The sequence below is a fragment of the Pteropus medius genome, unplaced genomic scaffold (genome assembly GCF_902729225.1).
Source record: "Pteropus medius unplaced genomic scaffold, Ma_sr-lr_union100, whole genome shotgun sequence".
NCBI classification, from domain to species: Eukaryota; Metazoa; Chordata; class Mammalia; order Chiroptera; family Pteropodidae; genus Pteropus; species Pteropus medius.
In genome coordinates this window covers 5,691,587-5,715,007 of record NW_024355206.1, presented here as the reverse complement: position 1 = coordinate 5,715,007, position 23,421 = coordinate 5,691,587, and the positions used below count along the sequence as shown (strand labels likewise).

General features: G+C 54.9%; 1 protein-coding gene across 2 annotated transcripts in view; it reads left to right on the top strand.

Annotated features, from left to right (window-relative positions):
* Window positions 1-23,421, top strand: part of ABHD17C (abhydrolase domain containing 17C, depalmitoylase) — a 47,836-nt gene that overhangs the window by 4,721 nt on the left and 19,694 nt on the right. The window contains exons 2-3 of one of the 2 annotated variants that reach the window (XM_039858289.1): window positions 18,450-18,629; window positions 22,098-23,262. In XM_039858289.1, coding sequence (XP_039714223.1) covers window positions 18,450-18,629; window positions 22,098-22,317 — 400 coding nt within the window. In that variant the 3' untranslated portion in view covers window positions 22,318-23,262. Of the gene's footprint in view, window positions 1-18,449; window positions 18,630-22,097; window positions 23,263-23,421 lie in introns of those variants that run through there. The other variant, XM_039858290.1, reaches the window with a different exon arrangement.

Below are 23,421 nucleotides of genomic sequence, written 5' to 3'. Positions count from 1 at the left end.
TTTTTTTTTTTTTTTTTCGGGATCGCTTTAAATAATAGACTTCCTGATCTGTCTCAAAGGTTCTATTTACAAAAGTTGGGTAAACAGACCTTTGGAGTTAGGAAGCGAAGTCGAGTCCCACCTCTCCCTCCAGCCATTGTGTCACGGGCAGGAGGCAGGCCACACCTTCCTGCTGTGCATCCGTCATTTTCAGAGGAGGGGACTCGACTGCGTGACTTCTGAGGGGCCTTCCGTAAGGCTCGTGGTTTTCAGGGGAAGCGCCTGATGGTTTTGAATCTGCTTCTCTTGGCTACACTGGGAAGCTCGGTGAATTCAGACTCTGCAGGGGGTCTCAACCCCGGCTGCACTCACACATTTTCTAGGTAGATTTTGTGAAAGTGTGAGTCCAGAAACACACACTCGTATACATGGATGCATGTGTGTCTGTCTGTATGAAAAAGTGTGTTAACGCATGCATGAGCGTATGTGAAGAGTGCACGTATGCATATATGTACAGACGTGTGTGTGTGCACACGCATGTGCATGTGCACGTGAAGCCGGGGTTGAGATGCGGTAGCCTAGGAACTTCAGAAGCCCGTGTCCAGTTAAAAGTCGGCCACAGTTATAACTGGTTAAGAGTCGATTGTTCACACACTCGGGTAGGTGTTTGTCTTCAGGGGCTTTTGGTGGCCAGGAGCCCCCTGGGCTAGACCAAGTGTGTGGCGGTCGTTGAAAGGATGTTCAGGGTCATGAGCGTCCCCGGACGGTCCCAGGCGTGAGGCCGTTGGCCGGCACCCTCTCGGCTTCCTACGTGTGGGCCAGCCTGGGTCCTCGCGTCACCCCCTGCCGGCATGCCTCTCCGTTGTTCCCCCTATTCCTGCTCTTTGCACGTGCCTGCACCCCCCAACCGGACTCGTGCCGCCCTTGACTCCGCTGCCCGGCAGCTGGCCTCCCTCAGGCTTCTAGATACCTGGTGCCAGTCCGGAGTCCCCCGGTCGTCCCCCAGGTCAGCAGTGGCTGGTGCTCAGGCAGCATCAATAGACACGGCTCCGTCATAGGGGTGGGGGCCATGGCCGGGATGGCCTGACACGTCCACTCCGCGAGCCACGCTCCTTCCTGCCCCTCGTCTGGGCGTGGACAGACCCCTCACCCTGTGCTCAGCCCCCGCGTGTGACAGTTTTCTCTGACGCCGCAGCGTAGGCCTTGGAGAACACACCGTGTGGATTCCTTAAACCGCCTCAGCAGAGCAGTGACGTAGCTGCCCGTGTGCGACCGTGCAGTGGGGCTCCCACTGCCAGCCTGGGGGTGGTGGGCTGGAGGAAAATGGGTCTCCCCTCGTGCTGCCTCTCCCTTCTCTGCCCTCGGTGCATGCGTCGGCCCCCTGGGACCGCCGGCCGCGTGGACGGTGGGCTGTGGTGTGGTGTAATCCTCAGCAGCCCCTGGGGCAGAGAGACTGGGCCAGGCGTCGGGCAGAGGAGGCAGGAGAGCAGAGGGCCGAGGCTCTGTGGTGCTGGTGGCCTTCGTGTGACTCGAGTTGGCGACCCCTGGCCAGCAGGGACTTAATGATTGACTTCCTCGTTCAGATGACTTACAGCCGGAACCGGTTTCTGGCTCTGTGTCAATCACGGTCACACCGGCAAGGTTGTCTTGGGGGGACCTGGAGCGGTGTTCCTGCAGATTTCAGCTTTCTCCGATGTTTTTCGTGGTCAAGGGCAGAGGTGTTGGGGTCATACAGAACCGAGCTTAGGTCCTGCCTGTGCCACCGGTGAGCGGCTTGACCTCAGGCAAGTCTCCTCACCTTTGCGAACCGGGGTTTAGGTAGTAAAGATAATGGGACGACTAGTAATAATGAGCAGCGACAACCCCCAGCACAGTGCCTTCCCCGTGGCGCCTAACAGTCGGGCGTCACTGCTGTTCAGTCTTGTTAATGAAGTCCTTAGAGCCGTGGTCAGGTCGAGCCAAAGCCCAGACACTGAGGTCAGAGTGCGTGCTGGAGGCATTGCTGCCCTCGCCACTCGCCGTGGGTGGGAGTGGTACCAGGGAAGCCTGGCTGGCTGGGTGTGGACGCGGAGGAAGGCGGGGGCGGTGGGGAGTGTGTCGTTGGCGGCCGAGGGGGAAGGGGCCCTGGGGCTGTGTGTGCCCCCGGCCTCCAGGGCTGCGTGTGTCCGGCCATAGCTTTGGTGTGGGCTGTGCGTTAGTCTTTTAAATCAGATAGCGCTTCATCCACTAAGGTGTTTACAGCCGCAAAGGAGATTTTAAAAGGAGGGGTGACCTCACCTGTGATCCAGTGCCTTGCAGTGGCTGGGCACACTGTTCTGCTGGGCTCCGGTCTCAGGGGCTGGCCCGTCTTCAGGCTGAACCAGAGCCTTCTCCAGGCAGAGCCTGGGGGTGCAGGGGAGAAGGCGGGACCCATCCTTCAGAACTTTCTGGTGCCTCTCTACCGTTGGGATGGCCCGCGGTAGGTAGAGGCACCCTTCTTTCCTGGAGATGGCTGACAGTCCTGAATCGTATGCGTCCTTTTAAAATACGAAAAATGCTCCCACGACGGCCGGTGCCCCAGGCTCACGGCCGGTGGGTCATGGTGGGTCATGCAGCTCATCGACCACTTCCTCAGGCCTGATTTACTGTAGAGGATTAAAGGCCCAGGGCGCCGTGGGAAACAGGAAACTGCGTTGCCAGGAAGCCTGGGTCATTCGGGTCCCGTGTCAGACCCGCGGTTAGCGGTTGCCTGTCAGTCACTTGCTGAGTCGCCGAGAAGACCCCCGTTCGAGGTTTTGTCGACGGAAGCGGAAAAGCAGCCCGGAGAGCCTCCAGCGCTGGCGATCGCATCCCTTTGCCCCTTCGGTTCACGCGTTTCAACGGAGCACGTGACATCCGCGCAGCGAGGTCGGGGCTGGGGGCCGAGTGTCAAGCCAGCCTGTGGTCCAGATCCTTCCACAGAGAGTGGGTGGGGTTCCAGGCGGTACGCACCGCTCTGCAGCTCAGCTCCGATGGGGCGGTGGGCGATCCGACGAGAATCCCAGCGTCTCCAAAACCTGTTTTTAGGGATCGTCGCGGGCGGAGCCAAACCACGCGCCGTCCTAATTATGACGGCCGCGAAGGTCCGCGATGCCAGACCGAGACTCCCGTATGCTGGTTTCCCTCGAGCGACTCGATTCGTCGCCGTTGGCCCAGGGGGCACGGGGATGCTCCAGAGTCCGTGCTGTCGCTCGTTGTTGATCTGGCACCGACGTCCTGACTCGAAAGATTCGTACCATCGAAGTTTTAACGTACGCATTAGGAAAGGAGCATCCCCGTGCTAATCACTTCTTATCATATGCAATTAGGCTGTTAAAACCATTTTTTTAAAGGACACCTAGACTCATATATTTAATTGGAGTAAATTGGTTTTACCTACTAACAGCTTCAAGAAAATCCTAGAAAGGTAGATTAAGAACGTGTAAAGCCGGAGCATGATGACGCGGGAGGGAGGAGCAGACGGGGCCGTTGTCTGACCGCACGGGCTCCCCAGTCTCTGATCCATCGCCGAAGCCCAGTGGGGGCGCAGTCCTGGAGTTCCGGAGGCTTCCGGGCCGCACCCATGGGGCTGTCCTGCCACCGCCGCACCTGCCGACCACGCCTCGCCCTCCATCTGTGCAGGCCCAGGCCGCGAGTCCCCTCCGGCACCTCCCTCCCCCTCCGCACATCCCGTCAGCCCCACGTGTCTGCTGTTTTTCCTTTCCTTTCCCAGAAGGGACCCCGGAGCGCAGGGTCAGGTGCCCCGGGAGTGACTGGTCCCCCGGGCGAGGGCACTGCGGCGTTAGGTTGCGTGTGCGCTGCTTGCTCGGTTGTGGCTCTCTGGTCACTGTGACCGCTGGCCTGCCCTGCGGTGTCTCTGAGGCCCCCAGGAGAGCCGCACGGTCCTCCCCGCTTGCCGTAGCACCTGGTCGGGCCACCCGGCGTGACTCCCCGCAGCCATCCCTGAGGGCCCTTGGCGACTGCGTGCTTTCCGGCTCCCACCAAAAACCCTGATTCCACGTCTGTGCCCAAAACGTTACCGCCCGCGCGGGATCGAGTGCGCCGAAGATCACGGCTGTCGAGTGCATCGCCCCCTGCCTGGCTCTTTCCCCGTATTTTCTCTGTGAACCGAAGACGGGCAGCAGCTTCTTGGGGGCTTTCGTCGCCGTCTGTACCTTCTAGAATCCATTCTTTTACCATCTTCGCCTTTACTCAAGAACCGCGGTATTGATTCAGCCACACCCCAGACCACCGGAACCTAACCTTAGGCGCTGTCTCCTGCATCGGCAGCTCTTTCCTCCAAAGTGCTATTTAGAACGAAAGGAAAAAAAAGCCTAGCAATGTATTATTTTTAACGACTGTTTTTTGCTGTCGACCTCCGTAAGATTTTATGTGCTGTTTTAAAATACTAATATTTACATCTATCCGTGTCGACACACACATCAGGAATGCATGCTTCCGTTTTTATGGAAAAGGATGCATGATTCGAAGCTTAGACACCAGTGCTCCAGGCCGATAGTGTTAGTCAATGTTTTTTGGATCTCTTTTCTCAGAACGACAGGATCTGAGCGTGATGGAGAATTGAAATTGGGAGAGGTTTCGGTCCTTCAGCACATCCAGCGCCTGCCGTCACGTCCAGTGCTGGGCTAGATGCCGTCACGTCCGGTGCTGGGCTAGATGGTTGGTACAATCTTCCATAGGGACCAGGACTTACGCAGTACGAAAAAAAAAAAAAATCTTCCGTCTGTGTTTGAAAGATGACTTTGGCAGACTCCCCGCCGTGGAATTCTGGATTTTGTCTCACGGCATCGCAAAGAGGAAAAATACCTCCCGGACCTGTGAAAATCCATGGACAGGAAGAGAAGCAGTGAATCCTTCCCAGCGAGAGGGCCCCTCACTCTTCTCTGCGCACTGGAGTCGGGTGGTTCTGATGGCTTTCCCTCCGTACTGTGGGTTCTGAGCAGCTGCACGTGGCTAAGGATCGGAAGCAGAACCCAGGGTGACCTTAGGGAGGCTTTGGGGTGCGGAGGTGACAGTAGCATGTACAGTAGTGTTTCCCATGAGTAATAAACGGATAAATGTTTGTAAAGTACCCGAATCTAAGTTTCATGAAATGAATTTTTAAAAACACCGAAAAGTCAGAGGAGAAAGAAACGAAAAAAAACTTAAAGGAGCCTGTAAAGATTAGAAAAATAGCAGCCCCTATATTCCTAAGGGTGCGTAGTCACCGAAGCACGTCCACATACACTCACTCTTTGAGCCCAAGAATGGCCTCGTAAGAAAGACAGGACAGGTACTGTTATTTCCACACTACCTGGGGAGAAGGGATTCTGAACGAGGAAGTGATTTGCAGCAGCCCACGTGCTCGTTAAGCAGTGCAAGGCTTCGATGTATCTCTACAAGGCTTCGATGTATCTCTACAAGGCTTCAATGTAACTCTACAAGGCTTCAGTGTATCTCTTCCAACTTCTAAATGGTTCTAGGGCTGCCTCTCGAGTTGTGGCCGTTAGTCGTTACTTTTGTAGGTCGCTCCCTGATGATTTGTCAGTTCATGAAGAGCGCACTCGCTCGTGCTCGTGCGGAGATGGTCCAGCAACGTTGTCTTTCCGTACTTGACTGTTCTTTTAGTGCCGTTGGGTTTTGTTTCTCGTGCCTCTGTTTACCGTCATTCGTTCCCGAAATTGGTTTTAAAGGGCCGTGACGACTTATTTTCAATACTGTGGGACAGCGTTTGATTCCCATGCATTTAAAATTGGACCAGTTTTTCCCACCGACTCACAGGAGTGTTTTCTGGAAGGGAGCGAAGATCCTTTGAAATCCATCTGACGTGTCGGCGGAGCCTCCGCCGTGTACCTAGCCTTGCAGAGCTAGAGAAAGGGGCTCTTATGCTTGGGGAGTTGAGTCCCCCGGGCAGGCTTCCTGGGTCCCCCCAGGATATGGATGTGATCCTGGCCACCTGCCCGGGAGCCCGGTACTTAGCGGTCCCCAGGAAGGGCTGTTGACATGCGCCTGTCTCGGTGACCTCCGGTGACCGTGGTGGGATCCTCTCTGCTTCATGGCTTCTTCCGTGGCTCAGGTCTCTTGGGGTTTCTTGGGAGCGCGACGGTCTTTCTGGGCTGTGGCAGGAGAGTGACGTCTGGAGCGTCTAGGTTTTTGGCAGAATCGGTCGCCGGTGTCAGACACCATTAGGAAGGAAAACCGTCTCAAATTCACCCCCCTCCCCCGTCTCCCACCCACTCGCGTGGAGTCCTCTTGAATGGTCGCCAGCGACACGAAGAGGCACGGTCACTTCCGGTTGGCCGCGCCCCGTCACGAAGAGTCCATTATGTTTATCGGCGGCCTCTGAGGTGTTATCCCTCCCATTGCTGGAGACGCCGTTAGGGAGAACAGTCTGCTGGTCGTCGGGAGGGACCCGAGTGTGCAGGGCCCCAGGGGGCCCCAGACGCCAGTCCGCGGGGCAGAAAGACACCCCCACCCACCCACCCACCCACCCACAGCAGCATGAGGAACACGAAGACGGCGGAGGTTTCTTGGAGTCAGATGTTTTCAGTAGGTCCAGTGATCTGAGATTTTTTTGCCATTCCTATTTTTGTGTTTAAAATCATCCTTGAAGATGTTATATTTGGCAGCCAGAATCGTGGCTGCATTTTCTTGGAGCGGGTAGAAGGGGCGGCTTGGCTGGCGTGTGAGATAGGGAGGTCTGGGAGCTGCCCACACTCGATTCGAGAACTTCTTTACTCCGTTTTTTTAAAATGTCGCCATAAAATATTCGGACGGGTGTTTCACGCGCACTGCTCAGTAGGGCTGCTGCTGGCCTCACGGGACGCCGGCCTGGACGCTCAGCAAGGTGGCCCGGGATAAGGCAGCAGGGCCGTTTGGGGTCAGACACTGCCTCTGGGGGCGTTCTTAACGGTCCCATTGGCATTTTGCCTTCTTTAAACCTTTTGATGAGTTTTGAGACCCTCCCCTCAGGTTCGCCCCCGTCCCCATGAACTACTGACAAGGCGGTCTCTAGCTTATAGTTTATTATCTTTTTAAAACCAATGTTGAAGGTCTTAAATATCTTCCTGGGATTTTAAGCCCCACGTTTGGCCCGACAGTATCTCCTTGCCAGTGACCTTGTTAATATTCAGTCTTGACTTCTGGATCAGACTCCTCTGTGTGATTCCCGTAAATTAGCATCCGGCGCCTTAGAGGAAGGGCAGCACGAGGTGGGGCTGGGCGCAGCCAGGGAGAAACCCAGTCGTAAATGGCACGAGAGGCGCATGGCATCTTCGTGGCAGAATTTCACATTTTTCACTTGAATGACACGTGCGTGCAGTCACGGGTTAACAGAAGAGGTGATGACGAAAAGCCACAGTCAGGTCTTCCTCTTTATCCCCAGCACCCAGGAACAACTTTAGACAGTATTGGTGGACTTTCTGCTCAGAAGCATGAGGATTTTCCTTAGTCGTGCAGTCCCGCTGGCTTCCTTCTGCTGTGTTCGGTGTTTGATAGTTCCTCTGGGGTCTTCGTTGGTGACGTTTGTGATTTTTAAGCAGTGGACTTGCCTGGTCTCACGCCCTCTGCCTTCCTCGGTGTCTGAATTCTTCTGCCTCCGGCCCCAACAGCATGTCGTCAGCTCGGCTGTGACCGCAGTGGCCAGGAGGTCCATCCCCAAGCTGTCTGCGGGTGAGGCTTCTGTTCCGCCGACCTCGAGGCCTCTCCCCCACGCCTCTCCCCCACGCCTCTCCCGGCCCCGTCCCTTTGACATCCTGGGAGGTCTCCCCGGCCTCCTCTTCTGGCCCCTGAGCTAAGTTCCTGTCGTAGCCGTCGGTTTTCACCTCTGAGCTCGATCTCGCCCTTCCCTCCCGCACCGCGTTCTGAGCTTCCAGGAGTTTTCTGAGCCGGAGGGACGTTTCGCGTAGGCTCAGCTTTTCACCGAGCCACGCGATGACGCTGACGTGGGGTTGGCGGTTCTGAGTCTCTGGGTCTCTCCGGGGTCCTGTGCATGCAGGAGGCGGCCGAGTGGCCCGCGCGTGCCGGGCGCCGTGTTGGGACGGGCGAGGCTGCGGTCCAGTCTGGTCCCAGGCGCAGAACGTCAGGGTGGCCTGGCCTGCTGGGTGTTCTTCTCAACACCAGAACTTCTCCCGACGAGATGTTTCTAAAACATTCTGTGTTGCCTTCCATCCCGCACAGCGTGCCCTGTTTTGTCCCCGCTGGAAAGCGTGGTGCCTTCCAGTCCGGGGTCCGTGGGTAGTGGACGCTCCGCCCTAAGCGATCTGGAGAGCTGTTCTTTTTCATTTTATCATCTTCTTTAATAATTTTTATTTTTGTCTGGGGCGGGCTTCAAGGGACAGAGAGAAGGGAGAAACACGCCTTTCCTTAGCCGGTTTTCAGAACAAGTCCCATGATTAGTCTTTCAGATCCTGTACCGAGTAGCGTGTCCTTGTTAGCTTAGTTATGTAACCACTGTTATTAAGTTTTTATAACCCTAGTTTCTTGGAGAATAACCAGAGTCAAACAGTCAAAGGCCTGCGTGGGAAGGGCACAGGGGCCGTGCCTACCAGCCCCATGCCATCCGAAGGAGCGAACGGGTGCTCACTGGGCGTGAGGGTCCGATGATGAGTCAGGGGCACGAAAACTAACCAGCCAAAGCACGTAGCCCTGCGGACCCGGGAACTGAGGTTCCGCAGAGGTCCGGTCCCTTCTTCCGCAGACGTTCCCGGGGGCTGGTGGGCTCTTGCAGACGTGGAAAGCTCGGCGGTTCCTGCTCCGTGCCTCGGAGCTCGGGGCACTTTAGAGGCTTGGGCCAGTTAGGCGGGAGGACGAGGCGCTGCATCTGGTTCCTGGAGAAATTCGAGCTGAGCCGTTCAGACCTCGCAGTGGCTTGGCAGGTGGCCCCTTGGGTGAGGCATGTCCTCTGTGCCTTTCCCTCCGAGAACGTTTGAATAGCCCAAATTCTTCAGAGCCCCTCTTCAGCCCTAGGACCCCCTAACGTAGCGTTCTTTAAGCGCTAGACTGCGATCGCTTTCCAGAAATGGAGGCGCTTTCCCGAGGTGGCCGGGAGGGCAGTGGGTGACAGGGCGGGAAGGGACAGCGCAGTGAGAACCGTGGTCCCAGGCGTGTGGCCCTCGGGCTGCACACAGTGGTCTGTGCGCCCCCGAGGCCTGTGGGGCCAGTGACCGGGCCGGAGCCGTGAATTCGGGGATTTCCCCGGTAAGGTCCTGGTGCTTCGTCGCGTGAAGGTGTGGGTGTGGCGTTTGGGGAAGGGTCAGGTGACAGCAGCGAAGGGGCAGGGGTGCCAGGCCCCCTGCACGGCTGGCTTCCCCTCTGCACTGAGGACCCGTGTGGCTGCTGCCGCCGGCCCTGGCCGGGAGGCGCAGAGGTCAGGGGCTCAGCTGTGGAGGCGGCACCCGGCCACCTCCCGGCTTCGTGGCCTTGGCCGATTGACCCGGCTGCCCTGTCGTCAGGTCAGAGGGATGATAGCACCTGGCAGGTGGTTGCTGGGATTCGATACGGTGTGGCACGCCATCGCCACCCACCACAGGTCATCCTGCGGTGTGGCTGTCGTTCACCGCAGACTGACCGCAACCCTCCCTGCCCAGGGTGCCTGGGGTCTGGTCGGAGCCCTGTGACTGTTCACCTGGCAGGGCTGAGGGGTGGGGGGGACAGTGCCTAGAGGGAGCTGGAGGAGGCAGACCCCGCCCGAGCCACTCCCCTTGCTTGACGGATGTAATGTCCAAAGGCAGACCCGTCCCCGTCTGCTCAAGGCCCCGCTAGGCGTTTCTCAGATGGCAGAGTCAGGAGTGGTGGCCTGTGGGCTCCGGCCTCATGCTCTGACTTTCTTACGTCCGAGTCAAGGTCAATGGAACCAGGTAAACGACTGAACTTCGGGCCTTTCCTTCTGAATAAAACCGAGAAACTTTTGGAAGCTGAAACGGCATCGTCTCCCGGTTCATCAAATTAAATCTCTGAAAGCACAGAATCTCCATGCGTTCACGCCCGAGCATCAGCCTTGGGAACCGCATCAACAAGGCTTTAAAAGCGGGCATTCTTACAAATTTAGAATAAAAACAGCCGCGCGATCTGACCAACAGATGATGAGGCCCACATGTCCGCGTTCATTCTTGTGCCCTCGGCTCCTGGCTCCGCGGGCGTGGAGGACACCGAGTGATTGAGGGTGGCTCGTCCGTTCTCTGTCTCTGGTCCTGGGAGGCCCCCACCGAGAGAACCCAGACAGCACGCGCGTGTGTGACCAGCCGGGCAGGAAAGGCTCGGCTGAGGTGTTTATTAGGTAATGCTTGATTCAGATATTCACATTAGGAAAATGTATAACCTTGTTCATAGCTTTTGTTTGTGCCAAACAAGTCATGAGTTTGATTGAAATGGTCATAAAATCTTAATGTTTCTGTAAACATGCTGGCCATATTGTTCCGCGGCGTTTTAAACCTGAGGAATTCTAATAGGTTGTAGAAGACGGTGAAAATAGGCTTCTTTTTTTTTTTCAAGATAAAAAGGCATAAAAACAGAGCTCTGGTGTTGAAAGCATTCGTTAATACTTTATACAAGATTTTATATCATTTTGATTTCTTTTGAGTTTCAAGTGGAAAAGAAAAACAATTCTCGACTGATTGAAATTCCGTCGTAAAGTTCTTTTGCAAATCGCCTTGGCTGGATGGGAGCTCACAAACCGCGGTAAATTGTCCAGAGGGAGTGAGATGGACCAGAAATGATAATGCAGGGACTTTGCGGGACCGAGGAAAGGGACTTGTAAGTTCAACATGGCGAAGCATCCACTGGCGTCTTTGGAAGGGCTTCAGGGGCCAGTGGGCTGAGGAGGAGGAGAGGACCCAGCCAGGGAAGCCGAGCTGGGGACACAGTGACCGCTGGCATGGCGATGACAGCTGGGACAGGAGGGGCCCAGGTGAGCAGCCAGGAAGGGGACACACGGAGCCATGGCTGAGCCCCGCCTGGACGAGGGGTCGCCTCTCTGAAGCTCAGAATGAAGGAAGGAGAGATAGATTCCGCAGCCGGTCCCTGGGTGCTGCCCGGGTTAGGGGTGCCCCGGAGCGCGCCTGCCCCTCGCACACGGCCTCCGCTTCCGGTGGCCTGGCCATTTCCGGAATTCCCGTGGGGCGGACGGGGAGGGAGCTCACCACCTCCAGGCCCCTTCGTGTGGGGGGCGCACGCGGCCATGCGGTGTTAGTCTGGGGCGTCCACAGCTTCGTGGCAGAGCAGAAGCCGGGGTCTGCTTCCGTCCCGCGAAAGCTCACCGGCCCGTGACGCCCCTCCGTTTCCGAACCACTTCCAGCAGGAGGCGCAGGGCGTTTTACGCGCCGCCAGGGACGAGCCAGGCGCACGACAGGCTGCGCGTCGGACACAGAGGTCGAGGGCGTGGGCTGACACGTGGGCTTGCGGGGCGAAGAGCTTCGCGAGTGTCTTCCCGGGGAGCACGTGTCATCACGGGCTCGCGTTGTCTGTGAAAGAAACGAAATCTGTTTGTGCCGCCGTCTCTGGTTGTCAGGCCCCCAGGCCCGGTCGTAAAGACGTCGTGGCAGGTCCCAGTGAAGTGCGTTTGGTGGAGCGTGGCCAGCGGGTACTTCTGAATTATTCATGGCATGGCGCAGGGTGCTCTTAGTGGCCACAGGAAGGCTTCCTGTTTACGATAAGTCAGGCTGTGGCATTTGCTTTGTGATGTTTAGAGGCTACATAGTATTTTAATGAAAGTGTAATGTTGAAGTTAGCTCCGGGCCTGATTTCAGAATGACTGGAAATGGAAGGTGGGGGAAGGGCGGGTTGTGACCGCTGAGTCACGCAGGGGCCGGCTGCTGTTTGTAGGTCACAGAGACGGATCTGGCCCAGCCGGTGCCGTCCCCAAACCCCTCTTTGCCAGGCCGGGGGTGACCACTTAGAAGGCAGACGACCTCTCTGACAGCCGCCCTTGAGTGTCCAAATACAGAAATTGGAATTCCGGTGCGGTTTTGTTCCAACGCGAGGTACCTCCGCGAGAAACACGTGGCATCCGTTTGCAGGGGCCGCCCCGGCCTCCTCCTGTGGGGTTCCCGGGGGCCTCCCTGCAGCTCCAGAAGGGAAGAGGGGTGATGGCAGAGTCGGGTCCTCCCGAGGAGCCGTTCTCCTCTGTTTTGCTTTAAAAAAAAAAAATCCTCGGTGGAGAGAGGCCAGGTGGAGAGGGGATGGCAAAGGTAACAAGGTGTTAGTGGCGGGGAAATCAGAGCGATGTTTAGATGACACAGAGTTGCCACCTCCTCCCAGAGATTACGGGTCGGTCGGTCGTGAGCCGCGTGTTCTGCTACATTTGTGAAAGATCACAATGTTAGCTGCATGTCTGTCTTTGTCATCTTTTTACCTTATGTGACTGCTAAATTGTGATTAAGGCCTTTAGATTTTGAAGAGGTTACAGTTAAAAAAAAATTTCACCGTTTATCACTGGTTTGTTTGCTACTCATTGTTTTCACTGTCACAGTAAAATCTCGCTTTGCATTCAGGAGAGCCGGGATTTCTGCTTCGTGCTCCCTGGTAGGGGAGGGATTGGTACAAGTCGGACCCAGCGGGCTCGTCATTTCTTACCTTCCTTTCACGGGGATAAAGTGGCCATCGTGTCATGTTTGCCGTTTCAGCCATTTCGAGCGTGCGGTTCCGCGGCCCTAGGTAGGCTGACGTGGCTGTGCGGCCGTCACCCGCATCCATCTGCGGGACTGTGCGTCACCCCCACGTTCCCCTGTCCCCACTGAGCGGAACGTCCACTTTGAAGGCACGGCTCACCCCTGCCGTGCTCGGGTTGGCGCTGTGGACTTCGAATCGCCGTACCTGTGAGTTAAAGGGGGTGATGACCACCATGGCCGGGCAGCTGCCCGCCCACCGGCCTGTACCCAGGAGCAGGGTCGGCCGCACGCCCCTAACTCACTAGAAGCAGGTGGGGCGTCTGGCGGTGCTGAGCTCGGCTGCAGCGGCCCGACTGAGGGATGCTTCTGTGAGCTCGTGGCGATTCACACAATTCACGGTTCTTCCCCTGGTTCAATTTATGCCCTGGAGCTGTAACGTGCTCAGAGCAGCTGTCTGCACGATGATGACAAGCCTGAGGACGGTCAGTAACCCGCCCGGGGCTTAGGTTCCTTATCTAGAAAGCAAAGTCGCCCATCCCCGTGAGCCCTACGGGCCTCTCCGGCCTGCCCCGTGGTTTGAGATACGTCTGTGATGGATGCCGTGAACTTCTAGGCTTTTAAGAAGGACGCAGGGGAAACTGAGAGGGTCTGGCAGCAGAGAGGAGACGAGGGAACACAAGGACGAAGGACACAAGACAGGAGCAAAGGGAGAGTAGACCCCAGAGAAAGGGCCGAAGCTGCCACCACAGACGGACAGGGGCCTCTGCCCGACGGGAGCGTTCGGTACCTGACAGGCTTCCCTGTCGCGTGCACAAAACCACGTTTAACAGAATAGACAGTGGACTCAGGCAGCAGCCCAGCCCGAGCTGACGGAGCCGTCCAGCCTCCTGGTTTGAGATGGCATGTCATCCTATGTCCAGGCCCGGGGGGCAAGACTTGCACCCCTTCATGGCCGAGGAAAGGGGGCTGCAGGAGACCGCGGCGGGGTGCAGGGCCTCAGACGGTGGCACCGGTTCCCAGGCCCCCTTGTCCCCTCGGCTTCGCTGTCCTCGGTAATGATTCTTGAGGCGGTGCTCATGTGCGGTGACAGAGCCGCCCTCCCCCAGGCTCAGGAGGAGCGGGCGCGGACGCCCGGCCCGGCCATGCTCAGGCCTGAAGCGATCCCTGGGGCCGAGGTGTCCAGAACGCTCGCTGGCCGAGCCGAGCATGTGTCCACACCTGCAGCTCCAGGGCAGGCAGGGGGAGAGATGCTCTGGAAAGATATAGCAGGTCAGAAATGCCCTCTGTCCCCCGCGTGAGACCAAGGATGCCAGTGGGCACCGCGGCGGTTTTCGTGCAGGAGCTAAAGGAATTGGCGGGGTTTCATTCCTCGATCTTTTGTCACCGGCACATGACGGCCATGCAGGGCCAACTCAGCGACTGCCTGGTAGTGTCTTGTGTGCTGCAGCCGTTGTAAGAACACAACCTATAATGGGGTAAAATAACTAGAACCCGGACTCCCGAACTTCTGGTTCTAAGAAGTAACTTTCAGCCTTGGCCATCCAGTGGAGGATTACATTTTTAAGGTTTTTGCCCATGACGGAAATTTCATAATCTCATAAACTTGCCTGTGAAGTGGGGAGACCTTTTACTTTGGTCAGGGGTCTTTAATCTGCCTTTGGTGTTGACGTTGAGTGACATTTATTCAATGGCTTTTGCCAGATGCTAGATTTTTCACAGAGACCCGCTCATAAAATCCTCTCGAAAATGCTAGGGTAGGTGGAGTCTAAGTGTCTCGTAGGGGTTTGTGCAGCCGTGGTGGGCAGGCTACGTTTTCCAGCTTTTCTTGCATGTTAATTAGAGAACGCCAAAGAAAGTTTCCTTTATCATTAGAACGATTTCATGCACAGTTATATTCAAACTAGTTCAAGCACATTATTCTATTTCAATCGTCACGCATCTAGAGAGAGTCGGTTTTATATCGTTTAGGACTAGCACTATTTCCTCTGAAAGATGACTTTTTTAAAAATTAAAAATTAAGCCATGCCGGGTCTTGTTTATTTTCGCTGTGACGCAGAGAAAGAATGTTGTAGGTGTAAGGAACAGCCTTGAGTGACACACAGAACTAAGTTGCTTCGAAGGTGGGCTAAGACCTGACCCAGAAAGCCCTCCCCTGCGCCAGCATTTGGGAGGAAATTCAAACATCTGGCCTAGAATGAAGCGCCATACGTGACAGAGGGCGCCGGTTTGCAAAAATGAGATAAGGTGTGTCTCGATACATTTTGACATAAGTTTAAGAAAGGCTTCATTTACTGACATGCTTGTCCCCACTCCAAGCTCCCCTCCCCCGCCCGTTACATCGTCCCGGGATGCCCGTGTGGTTCTGTGCGTTATGTTACTGTTACAGCAGCCTACTGGAGGAAGGGACACGTTGTGTCTGTGCACAGGTTTCAGGTTGGATCTGCCCATCTCCGTGGGAGCAGGGCCGTTGGATCCCTCCCTGAGCCCCTGCCACTAGCTGTCCTCCTGTCTCTTGGTCTGGCCCCATATTCCGGCCGCCTCCTTCCAGCTGCTCCCTCTGTGCCCCGGTGGGAGGTGGGTGAGGAGCACCCGGGGGCTGGTCTGTGTGGCGTAGACATCAGGCTCTTTCAGGAAGATCTTTCTTACAATGAACCCCGAGGGTTTGACTTTCCTGTGCCGTCCTAGGATGTCTCACAGTCACCTGACGCTCCATGTTTTCCCAAATTGAACTGACTTCCCAATAAAGCAAACACAATTCCAAACACCCATTTATCTCCTTCCCAACTTCCCCATGTGTGCCAGCTTTCCCAGCCTTTACCCATACAATGGCCGTGGCATCTCTCTGTCCCTACCCGTGCTGGCTGCGTCCACATGTCCACATCCGGTCCGAGCGAGTCAGAGCACTTCCGACCTAATCATCGGCTTCCTGCCTGGTGCCACAGCACATCCCAGTCTGCATTGCCTCGGCATCTTGCTGACATTCCTTTGAGAGCCCTCCGCTTCCCAGGGAAAAAGCCTGGCCCAAGCCCGGCCAGGTCCGGTCCCCGTTCCCCGCTCTGCGACGCTTCAAGCTCTCCTCCTGCGTGTCCTGACATTTCCATCGTTCCTTTCACTGTACTCAGATAAACTTACTGACTATTATATTCGTTTTGCCTAAACTCGTACTTGGTTTTAGTGTCGTTTCTCGGTGGGCATCTCCTTCTTTATCTCCCCGAAGACTCGTGGCGTATCCCCGTTAGGCTGAACGTTCCCCGGAGTGAAGGAGGCGCTTTTAATGTTGCCTTTGGCGCAGGTTACGTTGGAGCCAGTGTTGAGCGAACACCTGGATCGTGCTCAAGCTCTTAAAACTTCCAGAGGCGATCGGGGTCTCGTTTGTAGACGTCCTGTTCGGCCACATTCCGTCGGTCAGAAACAAAAAAAGAAAAAAAGGAAAAGAAACAAACAGCTGACGTCATTAGCAGTGAACACTTCGGATTCGCTCAGACAGTGTAATTCAGCGGGGACTTCAACACGGGTTCCCTTCGCTTCCGCCGTCGGAATTGACGACCGGGAGAAATCTGTTTGTGGAACAGCAGTATCGTGTTCAAAAACGTCTCGGCCTACCCACGAGCATTTAAAAAGAGAAAACGGGGAAGCAAGCGCCTTGCGGCGACGGCTGCTTTTCGCAAGCTCCCTGGTGTTGGAAGTGGGAGGCGCCCCCGCTGGGGACCCTCTCGCCGCGAGGCCGCGCGCGCGCGTGGATTAGGGCTGCCCTGCACCCGCGGGCCTCATCCTTCCGTCGACCTTCGTGGGACCGCATGTGTTTATCTCCGTCTCACGGCTACAGCTATTTCCGCCGGGAATTCTAGATCCGAAATATTTAAAATACTCGACTTCAAAGTCAGGGGCACCGCGCCAAGCGTGCGGCTTCTGAAGATAGAACGCCCTTGGCAGGGCACAGAGTCCAGGCCCGCTCGCTTAAACAGGATGCAGTGCGTCCTGGAGGCCCAGCGTGTTCACGTCCACAGTCGGAAAAGAGAGCCTGGCCTGGAAGCGAACGCAGCAGGTTTGACCTCGTGCGCGGAGTGAACGTTCCCACGGGACCGTCCCGCTTCAGCTCCGGCTCTGGCCGCAGTGCTGCGGGCGTGTCCTTGGCTCCGGGGGCTCCTCGGGACACGTCCTCCATGCTGAGTGGGAGCTGACACCTAAAATGTTCACGGTCCCCCTGAGCTCAGCCTGGCTCGTGGCTGCAGGAAGATGGTGCGTGTTTGGATAGCTTGGGAGCAAAAATCGTAGGTTTCCCTGGCAAAATTGGGAGACTTTTTATTCCTTGGGCTGCGTTTTAAGTAACTCTTACGTAGTGGCCAAGCACGTTCGTGCTCACTCAGCATTATTGCCATTCTCGATGGCTGGCTCAGTGTTTGGCGGTTTGCAGACAAGGTTCTGCTCCTCGTAGACCCCCCAAAAGATTTAGACTGGAGTGGGCTTAATACCAATTGGGACGATAGCACGACGTGAAATGTGGTTAGAATTTGTTCAAAAACGACCTTTGGCTAGAATCTCGTCCCATTCAGAACGAGAAATGCCTCCCCGTGTGCCAGTCTCTGACCCCAGAGGGGTTTACAATTTCACCTGCCCTTGCGGAGCCGAAAATGTGACAGTACGTAGGTCACGCCACCTGCACTGCCATAGTGGTAAGTGCTTGAGTGAACGACCAAGGGAAGAAAATACACGCGCACCCCAGGATTTTCCGTGGGTGAGGAGGGAGGCGTGTGTCACGTTCTGTGTCCCGAGCCGTGAGGACTCTAACTGCGGTATGGAGGCTTCACTCGGAGAGAAAAGGTGGGGCCGGTTGGAGGGTAAGCTGGGGGTGTGGACGTCGATCCCACGGATAGTGGTTTGCCGAACCCCGTGGGAATGCACGAGATGGACTGCAGTGGGGAGCGACGTGAGTGGGAACCGGGCGGAGGCAGGTCTGGGAGAGCAGAGGACAGGCCGGACGTGGTGGCCGGTTGGGAGGGAGGGGAGAAGCCAGGATGGAAGCGGGAAGTGCGTGCGGTCAGCGTGAGTCAGGGAGAGGCCGTGGACGGAAAGCAGGTCAGCAGTCAGCAACTGGACAGCGGCCCCCTCACCAACCACAGAACGCCACACGGACCAGAAGGACAGGGCCGAGCAGGCGGGGGATGCACGTCGGGGTTCTGCAGCCGTGTGGACACGTTCCACAGGCCGTCTCGTACGGATTTCTAGGTGTGTGTCTACAAGGCCTTACGTCCGTGGCGAATGTACCTGGCTGTGTGTGGCCTGTGTCTCACATGGCCACGGCCCGATTAAAAAGTGGGGGGGGGGGGTGTTGGGAGACCACCGATGGGCTGAAGACTTGGAAGGGTGTCGCCCCAGGAAGAGGCTAAGGGAGATAGAATCGTCTTCAAATTAATCATCTCCCAGTAGCTCTGTACTAAACGTTAATCATCAACTTTTATAGGTTATTACAGCCTCGCTCAAAGGGTTCTTAGTAACAGTAGTATGATTCGCCAAGCACGCTTTTTTAAAAATTTCAGAAATGTGTTTAGGATTATCAGAGAAACTATGAAGAGGCAAGAAGAAGAAAGGAAACGACTCTGTAAATACTGAAATGAAGTTTACGGTGCGTTTATTTGGTTAATTGTCCAGAAAGGAAAGTCAGGTTCATTATTTTCGCAGAATGTTTTACAAGGTAGCCCCGCAGTCACTTCCTCCTGAGCCAGGTCTGTGACGTTCACGTTCACGTCCAGCTGAAGCGCCAAGCGCGATGACGTGATGTGGGAGTTCGGAGTCTGAGACGCTGTGGGTTTTGTCTTTTCATTTTCTCCCGTTCGGTGGCTGATGGCACGTGACCTCTGACCTCCGCAGGTACGGCGTGAGCCCCGAGAACATCATCCTGTACGGCCAGAGCATCGGGACCGTCCCCACCGTGGACCTGGCCTCGCGGTACGAGTGCGCCGCGGTGATTCTGCACTCGCCCCTCACGTCCGGCCTGCGCGTGGCTTTTCCCGACACCAGGAAGACCTACTGCTTCGACGCCTTCCCCAGGTGAGCTCATGCCCGCGCCACGGGCGGCGGGCGTCTCGTGACCCGAGTTCAGATCGCGGGCCGCCGTTAGTAAATATTGGTGGATGCAGCCATCCGTCACACCGGGGCTGGTGACGTAGGGGACGTGGAGGTGAGCATGACACGCACCAGCGGCAGACTTTGCCCTGTGGGCCTGACTCATCTGTAAAATCTCCCCGATGACTTGAGGACCTTGCTCATACCGATAGCCAGGGTTCCTTGATTCAGCCGTACGTGCAGGATCCCAAGTACCCACCGATCCGGAAGGGACTTAGATAGAGTTCAGAATTCCGTCACCGCCTCAGATGGACGTGCACTGCCGAATCACGAGCAGCCGAATCCGGAGTGCGCGACGAGCTTGTCAGAGGGGGTCCACACACTCAGTTACAGATTGCAAGCGTCCATGGTCTCGAGGCTTCCCTTACATTTCCCATGCGACAGTACAGCTAGGGGCAAAAGGCGAAGTGAGCTCTTTGCAAGCCAGTCCCGTGCTTTGGTGACGGCCACAGGGAGAGTGGAAGTGAAAGCCCCCCACGCAAGCCCAGGCCCCTGAGCCCTTCCCTTCATCCTGCCCTCCCACTCATGCCAGAAGACCTCACCCCGCGCAGACAGGCCCGCACCCGCCCTGGGAAGCGTGTGGCCGCGGGCCGGGGGTCACCGTCAACTCCAGCCTCTGGTTTTTTCCAGTTCCCATGAACAGAAGGAAGGAAATCGCGCAGCTGAGCTAGAAATGCCAAAGCCACACACAGGCACAGTGGCTTCTCGGACACCTCTGTGTGAAAATCCTCCTCGTTTTCAGTCTACGTCGAGGACGATATTTGTAATAAAAACTCTGCCCCCTAAACTTTCCCTGGGTATGCGGTGGCTGCGCAGTAGTCCGAGGTGGTTTGCTGCATGACTGGCTGGCTCATGCAGAAAAAGCCTCAGCAGAAGTCATGTACAGTTTGGGGATTTTGATTGACCCGTGAATCGCTGTCATCTTCTGCCGGGCTGGAGGGGCGGGCGGAAGACATCACTGGGTCACACAGATGTCTGTGACACAGACGGTCTCTCGTTCCGCAGGAAGAAGCCTGTTGCTAGCACCTTGGGTGAACTTCAGTTCTGAGCACTTGGCGCCAGAATTCAGTGAAATTGGGCTTCTTGGGAAATTCGAGCTAGCTGCAGATTTCTAGTGGCGTGGCCGGGAATGCTAAGTGGGGCTGGCGGACGTCTCAGATGTGGCCTCATTTATGCTGAATCGGGAACGAGAGGCCAGTTCGCTAGAAGGGAGATTCTCAGCCTGTCCGTGGGAAGCCATGCAAGGAGTTACCTTGGCAACAAAATGAATGGGTTTCTTCCCGACTCCTGAATGAGCAGGCGTCTTAAAATACAGCCCCGATAACTAATTGCAGCTTGTTAATGAATAGTAAACTAGCAACTAATCTCTACTGGGTGTGTCTGATCCTCCAGGCATCCGGCTGACCATTCTGTCAGTCTTCGAAACAGCCTCAAGAAGCTGGTCAAGTTACAGGAAACTGTAGTTCAGGAAACCGAGGCTTAGACTAAGTTAAGCATTTCGCTTAATTAAGGTTGGTGAGTGGAGACGGGGGTGCGGGAAAGGAGGCCATTCCTCCCGTTCGGTCCCCTGAAGTAGCAACACGAGAGTCCAACCACGGTGACGGTCCTCGCTGACGGAACGTGGTAGAATATCTTCTAACCACGTCCGTCGCTACCAAACGCATTGCAGAGTTGTCTCGTGTCCCTCTTTGAATATTAAAAAACTATAAAGGCGTCCCGATGAGCGTTTGCCGGTAGTTTATTTCCATTTACCTCTTTTTACATTTAGAATCAGACGGTGGCATTTAACTTGAGAAACACTTTCCAGGTCTTAGAGATTTTTTTCTGAATCGTGCAGGGTAGAGCACAGCCCCTTCCACCTGCCAGTAAATATATTTTTCAATGGACTATGATCGGATTCTTGCGTTCTTAGCAGAAGTCACTGTAAAATTAAATGCAGAGGAAACTTAAGTTTGTAAACAAAATGCATAATCTGCGTAATGGAAGGCTGCCGCCGTGGCTCTGCCCTTCCTTGGCGGATGACAGGGCTGCTGAGGTTTTGCCACCCTCCCGGAGGTCTCGAAGTGGTTGGCAGCTTCCTGAGTGGTTCATACAGGCTGCGTGACAGTTGTTTGTAGATGGCTGGGGCGTGTGAGTGATGTCACAACTGCTTGTTATCGCCACAGCCTCGTCGGGCCTGTTACTTAGTGATCTCTCCGCGCTTCAGACCCCTCCTTGGTGAACAGGGCCAGACCCTCCTCTCACGCTGGTGCCTCACTGAAGATTAAAGGAGGCTTCGCAGGCAAAGGGCAGGCTCCTGGCCGCGGTCAATGTTTAACAAATGTTAGCTATTACTTTTAGCGAAGAGATCCCTGTGGAGCCCCAGTTCGCTTCCCTTTGTAATGCTGATCAAATGCTGGATGGGAGGTCAGCCGTAAGAGCGACTTTGGTGGGGGACAGGCTGGGTGGAGATTTTGCCCTCTCTCCGTTCGCTCCCAGGTTAAGTGACCTCCTTGGGGAAGTGTACACACCCCGCCCAGCAAGGCTTAACATCTCTTGCATTCCTCTTGGGGAAATGTTTTCAGAGCCTGTGTAGCACATTCTTTTGAAGATCCTCAAATATTCCTCCTTGGAGGGTGGATTTGATTTTTGTAAACAGTCGGCAATCTCTCAGAATCAAGTGAAGGCATTACAGTAAGTTTTCAAGCTAAGTAGTAGAGTTTTTATCAAAAACGAGGCATTCGCTTTTACCCGGTGTGGTTTGTGAGAGTCTCGTTAATTGGCTGTGTAGACAGCTCTCAGAGGAGACTTCCCAAAACCCAGGGGCTGGGATTAAGTGCTCAGCTCTCAAGGGAGACATTCATCCAGCTACGCCGAGCTCCAGCCTGTTTATTGTTTTAAAAATCCTCTCTCAAAATTGTGGACATATCAGAAATATTAGATACCGGCTTGTTAGTCTGATGGCTTTTAGGAGTTCTGTTTTTAATAAAACACTTTTAACAAAAGCACAGTGGTCGAGTGCAATGAGGTATTCTCATCCGGATCCTGGGACAGAAAAAGGACATTGGTGAAAAAAACCAGTGACATCCACGTGAAGGCCGGAGCGCAGTTAACAGTGTGCCGACGTGGACTTCTTGGTTTTGACAAAGGTCACCTGATAGTGGACAGTGGCGACCCCAGGGCAACTGGCTAGGGGTGTATAGGAACTCTGTATTATCTTTGCCCCGTTCCATAAATCTGAAATTATCCCAAAACGAAAAGCATTTTTAAAAAATGAATTACTAGAAAAATGGGGGAGGGAGGAGCCCCACAGTGTGACCGCCCTCGCCTGCGAGCCTGATTCAGTTAATTGTGACGTTATCTGTGAGCGTAACTAAAGGAGACCTTTCTCTCCCTGTCCCCGCCCGTTTGCAGCATTGACAAGATATCTAAAGTGACGTCTCCTGTGCTGGTCATTCACGGGACGGAGGATGAAGTCATCGATTTCTCCCACGGCCTGGCCATGTACGAGCGCTGTCCCCGAGCCGTGGAGCCCCTCTGGGTTGAAGGGGCCGGGCATAATGACATAGAGCTTTACGCACAGTACCTAGAAAGACTAAAACAATTCATATCTCACGAACTCCCTAATTCCTGAAGACGACTTGATTTTACCTCCTTTACTGTGAACGCAAGAGTCCTCTGTTCTGCACACGCTTTCACTGGGTGGCGGTAGCGGCGTGATAGCCACGAGGAACGAACTGCTCAGCCTGTCGGGTGTCCTGATCGGACCGCGGGGAAGGTCTCAGCCTTGCGTCTAGAGGTTTTCTACTAATTCACACAACCTGTTAACACTGGACCGTTGTGACGTCCAGCTTCACTGCCTTGCAGGACTGGGGATGAGAGCCGAGGGCGGGGGCGGGGTTCTCGTGCTGTGTAAACAATACTCCCGTCTCTGTCTCTACCTAACCCATCACTTCCGACTGACTCATTCACGCGGGCCTCCACCCTCCCTCCCCTGTGTTCTCACTACGGTACAGCAGCTCTTTCGGCCACCGTATTCATGGGGTCAGTCCATTTGTGAAGCTGTGACAGACTAACCTGAAAACTATGCTGACGAAAATTCCTTTGTTAACTTTCGTTAACACGCCAATCTCTCCCCCAAACGTCGTCTGAAGGGTAAGTTACCAGAACTATCATAAAACAGCTTTATCAACCGAAACCATAGAATATAACTGGAATATTCTTAAACAAAAGGAAACTGGGTTTCTTTTTAAGTGTAAATTTATTACTAGTCAACAGAGTTTTCATATTTTGATTGTCTGGTTGCTCTAACAAAGAGCCTAGCCGACTTTCCTTCTGTGAAGTCCTCCTTCTAGGCCTTTTTAAAGTCCTGTACATATTTGCGATCACATTGTGCATAGATTCTTAATGGGTAGTCAGTCGTCTTTTGTCAGAATACAACAATGAACTGCAAATTCCTTGTTTGTAATGTAAATGATTGGATACATTTTGTTAATATGTTTTTATTCCTATGTTTTGCTATTAAAAATTTTATAACATTTCCAAGACGAAAATACAAGTTTATGCTTTGAAAAATTTATGTAATTATGGTTTCACTAAACTCCTTCTCGTTCAGTTATTTGGGTTTTGACACTGGAGTTGCATCAAATGAGCATTGGAAATGTAAGATGCTTACAATCGCTACACTGCTCGTATTGGTTGGGGTTGGGGTCTGGAGGGTGTTTTTTTTGGGGGGGGC